This window comes from Neophocaena asiaeorientalis, unplaced genomic scaffold (genome assembly GCF_003031525.2).
Source record: "Neophocaena asiaeorientalis asiaeorientalis breed wild unplaced genomic scaffold, Neophocaena_asiaeorientalis_V1.1 scaffold114, whole genome shotgun sequence".
Classification (NCBI taxonomy): Eukaryota; Metazoa; Chordata; class Mammalia; order Artiodactyla; family Phocoenidae; genus Neophocaena; species Neophocaena asiaeorientalis.
Genome location: NW_020173116.1, coordinates 6,758,645 through 6,764,788, shown reverse-complemented (window position 1 = coordinate 6,764,788; position 6,144 = coordinate 6,758,645). Strand labels below are relative to the sequence as shown.

The window sequence follows — 6,144 nt, the reverse complement described above, 5'->3', positions numbered from 1 at the left end:
CTGCTATTTTTATATCCCTCCACCCCCCCCCCCCAGCTCTCCTTCCCTGCCTTTCAGCACCTGTCAGCTGTACATTGATCACTGAGTGACTGTCTGGTCATCATCTGTCTTCCCTGCAGACTCGAAGCTCCACATGTGCGGGGCCATGTCTTTTTTGTTCTCCATTGTGTTCCCAAGGGCCTCACCATGTGCCCGGGACATGCGGGCCTTAATAACTGTTTAAGTACTTTATTAATTCTCAGTGAATTAACGACTGACTGAGTAAACCCAAACCTGTCTGAATTTCAGCTGGGCCTTTGGTGGGGACACCGTATGGTACACTTAGACACAGCACAGGAGAGAGGGTGTGTGTGTGTGTGTGTGTGTGTTAATTCTCAGTGAATTAACGACTGACTGAGTAAACCCAAACCTGTCTGAATTTCAGCTGGGCCTTTGGTGGGGACACCGTATGGTACACTTAGACACAGCACAGGAGAGATGGTGTGTGTGTGTGTGTGTGTGTGTGTGTGTGTGTGTGTGTGTGTGTGTGTGTGTGTTGGGGGGGGGTGTGCCACCCCAGAGGCGGCCATCCTCCCCCATCCTTCAAGGAGGACCTTCTCCTTGGTCTCCAGAGCCTGCGGGGTCTGGGGAGCTCAGTGGGGTGGGCTCAGAGACCCTCCTTCAGGAAAGCCGAGCTCTGCGGGGCTGGGTGCTTCCCTCCGACCCACACGGGCAGGTCCCATGTGCCCCTCTCCTTCCTCCCAGGGTACAAGACCGTGGATGCTTTGCTGCAGCAGATGTTTGAGTCTGAAATAGCTCCAGAGGATGAAGGCCCTTCCTTGGAGGAGATTCTGAACTTCTCACCCAGTGACGTACATCCCAAGAATCCCAGTTTTGAAAACAGTGCCTGATGCTGGGCCTGTAAGGGCCACAGGCATCCACAACTGGAAACCAAGGTAAGCTGTCCTCACCGTTTGCAGATGCTACCTAGAGGTTACCTTCCCAGCCCAGGTTCTCTTCTGTGTTCTGATAAGACTGTGAATTGGCCTCCCCTGCCCTGAGTGGTCAGCTCTGTGTGCTCTCCTGAGGTCATGCTTAGGGCTGACCATAGAGGCGAGGAAAGGAAAATCTACAAGGAGACTGTGGAGAGCACTTACAAGTGTTTGTGCGTGTGTAAATCCTCTCAGTGGGTGTATAAAAGCTTTCATTTATTTTTATATGATATTTTGCTACTTTATTAAGTGAATACTGTGCTACAGTGTTACTTAAATGAATTTAAAATATCTTAATATGCTAAAGGAACATGTTCTAGTACGGTAGCTTTTGATGCAGTGTTTATTCGAAATGAAGACAAATATGAATGTGAAGATCAAATTCTGTCACAATTGCTTCTTTTTTGGGGGAGGCTCTCAAAGTTTCTTCTGTTTTATGTTTTGGATTTTTTGGCCGTGAGTCATGTGGGATCTTAGCTCCCCGAGCAGGGATCGAACCCACACCCCCTGCCTTGGAAGTGCGGAGTCTTAACCACTGGACCACCTGGGAAGTCCCTCAAAGTTTCTTTAATTAAATTACAAGTTATAGCAAGATGTTGAGTAAGTTGCTCCCTGAGGTCACTTTCCCCAGCTAGAAATCTCTCAGTACAGCGACCTACTCCTGGGAAATTAAAGGCATTTATTTCATTTTATTCTATTTTATTTAAAACATTTCATTGTGGTAAAATATACAACATAAAATTTACTACTGTAACTATTTCTAAGTGTACATTTCAGTAGTTTTACGTACAGTCACATTTTAGGTACATTCAACAGACCTCCAGGGCTTTTCATCACCCCAGATGAAGCTCTGTACCATTCAACAGTAACTCCCTAACCCCGCTTCCTTCCAGCTCCTGGCGGCCACCATTCTACTTTCTGTCTGTGAATTTGGCTACTCCTGATCACAGCTGCATTGTGAGCAAGTGAATCCTTTCCAGAGTTGTCAGGGTAGGTAGGACTCCTCCGTCTTCTGCACCTCATCGCAGGCCCTACCCTGAGCAGGGGAATCGGGGGTGGGAACCAAGTCTTCCTGACCTGAGGGCTCTGAGTGCAGTGAGGCCGTCACGTGTCATGTCATGTGTCACATGTCAGCGTGGCAACCGAACCTGGCCTGGGAGGGCCCTTCCCTTGGTCTGAGGGCGACCCCTGGTGTCGAAGCAAAGCAAACGCTTCAGGGCTGGGACTCTGGGGCCAGGCTGGTTTCATGCCTGACTCCCCACCTCTGGGCCCTACTTCCTCACCTGGCACCTCCCTCCCAATATCGTGTGGACTGGGGAGGAGGAGGGTGGGGTGGGGGGATGCTGACCGGGCTGTTCCAGATGGTGCTTCCTGGTTTGAAACCTGGAAGGCTGGTGTTTGACGTCAGGGTTTGGGATTCCATTACCACCATGATTCCCAGGAGGTGGGAGCCTTGCTGACCCGTCTCATGGGATTTGTGGAGTCCTGCCATCCGTCCAGACCTCTCTTATTTCTTTGTGTATTTAACATTTATCATTATATAAAGAATTAGGTTAAATATGCTGAGTGACAACTTAATGTTTTTAATTTGAAAATATGGGCATTTTAAAATTAGAAACCATGCGGTCACTGTAAAACATTCAATACAGAAATATAGTAAAAAGTCAAAAGTTGCTCTTTATTATTCCTTCTCCTCACCCCTTCCCCTCTCATTCTTCCACTCACAACCTGACACCCCCTTTCCGGTGGGAACTGCTGAGTTTGTTGTTTTTCCTTCTGGAACTAAATGGATATCATGCATATTAATATATAATCTTTTTTTTATCATAAGTGGGATGTCATGACATTTATCATATATAGCTCAAGAACTTGCTTCTTTCACTTACTAGTAATTGTTTCATGTTGAGATATATAGAGACAAATATAGACACACACACACACACACACACACACACACAGTGCTGTCAAGTGTTCCATACCATTGATGTTTCTTGATATGGAAGAATTCACATATTCATGGACCTGTATGTTGTTCCACGTGTTCAGTGTTAAACGACAGTGGAGGAAACTTCGTTGTGTAATTTTTTCTCAAGTGTGAGCCCTTCAGTAGGAAAGTCTCGGGGTCAGACTCTTGGGGTCCGGTTACCACTGTCCTGCAGCAGCCCCCGTGGCCACCAGGGGGCGCCAGCACCTCAGCCGCTGCACACAGTCCAAGGGAGGGGACAAGGGGCAGGAGTTGTGGCAGCATTGCCACTTTTCTCCAGGTCTTTCTTCTGCCTTTTAGGGGACTAGTCACCCCGACATTTTGGCCCATGGGCTCCCAGCTGGACACTTCATTCCTCAGTCTCCCTGGCAGGGGGATGGGGCAACATGATTGTGTCTGCCCCGTGGGCTGTGAGCCCAACTGGGGTCCACACCTCGCAGGTCTTGCCCGGAACGATGTCCACCTCTGCTGGGATATGACAGCAATCAAAACATCCCAGAAGCCTTCTGTTGAGGACGGCAGGGTCGGGGCCAGTAAAGGATCGCCCATCCCAGCCTGTAACGTGAGATCAAAATCACTTGTGTCTTCTCTAAGCTGCCCTGTGTGGGTTCTGTTGCCGGAGCTTAGCCTGCCTGCAGCCTGACCGATGCAGAAACAGGTTCATCTGAGCCGCTCGGAGTGGAACCAACGGGACAGATGGACTCAGTGGAGGGATGAGATAAAAGGAGGGCCAGGGACACTGACTCCCGGGACCAGTGGCCGGGAAGCAGCTTCGCAGGTGTGTTTGCATACCGTGCTGTTGCCCACACATCTCGGAGCGTTATTTCTGATAGGCCCGGACCACACTTTTGGTGTCTCAGGTGCGTCTCATGAAAAAATACATTTTAGAACCGTTGCCTTAGACACAGATATAATCCAGGGTGAGAAGGCACTGGTAACAGGAGTCTCCGAGTCTCTGGAGTAACCAGCCTTGTTCTTAGCTGGGACTTAGCAGGTGGAGCGGGGCTGCCGAGAATGAATGGGAAAGGCCTTGGCCCGAGGAGGTATTAAATCAGAACCCAGGCTGAATCTAGCTGGTGTTTGGGCACTTAGGATGAGCTGGGCCCTTGCGCAGCTCTGTCCCTGGGGCAACTCCAGTCTCCTTAGTGGGTGAGCTGGACGTTTCTTTGCCTTCCGACTCTGATGTCTGTGGCATCGGTCTCGGTGGCCCTGTAGATGCAGAGCTCATCTCCTTGCGCAGATGAACTGGGTGTTTGTGTGTATAATTTATAATGAAATGAAATGATCACTGTAGTTTGTACCAGGAAATGGACCAAAAAACCCACCTACTTTACTGAAGTGCTTAAAGCAACTGCTTTCATTTGGATGGAGCCTTCCTCCCTGGGGACAAGGCTGTTGCTTAGGAAATCTGACTGTGAAGTTTATGTAAGCAGAGCCCTTGGCATAGACTGGACACCAGATGGGCAGCAGCAGTGCTGAGATGACGCTGGTCAGGTTGAAGTTGTTGGTGTGAATGGCACAGAAGGTATCTTGGGTGCGATAGGAGCTGAAGATCCAGTAACAGCAAACGGGCTGGCAGGGACGCAGGATATGTTGACAGGGGCTGGAAGCCGAGGCCAAGTGTCCTCTGCCCAAGACTGAAGGCACCACAGCTGCCTTTCATGGATGGACACATTTCGTTATTAGTTTAGTAAAATAGCACCCTTATCTACTTTAGTCTTGTTTCCTTTGAAAACAGACATTTTCAAGAGGAAAAATTTAAAAATCCCACAAATCTGGCTTTATCAATGCTCACTTTTGACACTTTAAGAGTAAATTTAATGTTGGTTTGTCTGATGAGGTCTTGTCCCTGGATCAACTTCCTTCCAATTTCAGTGTATGTGTAATCAATTGCATAGGTTACATTCTTTATTTTCAAAATAAAACATATTTGGTATCCCATTCTATTAATTTATCCTGCAGACACATTTGTACCTGCAGTCACTTTTTTGTAGCAATAAAACTGAAACTAACTGTCTCTAAATCGAGAATTGTTTAACTAAAATATGGTACATTCATATAGGGGAATGGCATATAGCTGGTCCAATACAGATGAAAAGAGGGGCAAGAAAACTGCGAGATAATGTTACGATTCACACTGGTAAAAAGAAACGGATGGAAACTTCTTCAACGTGATTAAAAAAGGCTACCTCAGGCCAGCCTCATGAGCTTACTGGATAAACATGGGAGGAGCTCCTTCTAAAGCAGGAGACAGAGATGTCCAGCACCATCCCTGTTTAGCCCTCTTCTCATGGTCATGGGCAATGGCGAAGGGAAGAGAAAAATCACCAGCGAAAAACTGGCAGAGATATAAATAAAATAAGCGGCATTTTCATAGTGATGGTTATTTACTCGGAAACTTCAAAAGAATCAACTGAAAAGCTTTTTATAGAAATCAATAGTCTTCATATAGTCAAAGTACCAGCTAGAAAAAACAAGAAAAAGTGACATCTGATTTAAAACAACCAAAAGTTTAGTCTTAAGTATTTAAATCAGTACTAATATTAAAAACATTAGAAGACTCTCTTCTTATTCTCTCAATCGAAGATGGCATTTTAAGATGCAAAAGCCAAAAAAGCCTTTAAAAAACTTTATAAATCAGAGTACGAAACAAAATTAAAAATCTTCATGTCAACAGAAATCTTAAGTCGAGACAGATGACCAATTGGGAGAAATACAAAGGGGTCCTACAACTTAAACTGAAAAAGAGCAATCCCAAGTGAGAAACTGACAAAGGACAGAGTTCACAGAAAAAGAAAAAAACACATAGCTCTTGAATATATGAATATATTTGGCCTAATTCAGAAGAGAATGCAAATGAAGACCACAAGGAAATACCATTTTGTCACCTGTCAGAGTGGCAAGGGTCAAAAAGCCTGATGTGTCCTGTTGGTGGAGGTGTGGGGAACAGACTCTGATCCCTGCTGGCACAGCCCTACAGGGGGATTATCTGCAATACTGAGACAAAATTTTAAATGCCCTTACCTTTGGCCCAGCAATTTCGCTTCTAGGATTTTACACTACAAGTTATGGCTATATATCATACAACCAAATATTACACAGCCATCACAAGAATGAGACCATTCTATACGTACTTACATTCTCCACCATACATTAGGTGAAAAAAAGCAGAATTTTGCTAGATTTGTC

The 6,144-nt window shown here is 46.1% G+C and overlaps 1 protein-coding gene across 1 annotated transcript in view; it reads left to right on the top strand.

Annotated features, from left to right (window-relative positions):
• LOC112398977 (two pore calcium channel protein 2-like) overlaps positions 1-2,632 on the top strand; it is a 42,936-nt gene extending 40,304 nt beyond the window's left edge. Inside the window, exons 19-20 of the mRNA XM_024743905.1 lie at positions 745-935; positions 1,865-2,632. Of these exons, the coding sequence (XP_024599673.1) occupies positions 745-890 (146 nt within the window). The 3' untranslated portion in view covers positions 891-935; positions 1,865-2,632. The remainder of the gene's footprint in view (positions 1-744; positions 936-1,864) is intronic.
• Positions 2,633-6,144: the final 3,512 nt, after the last annotated feature.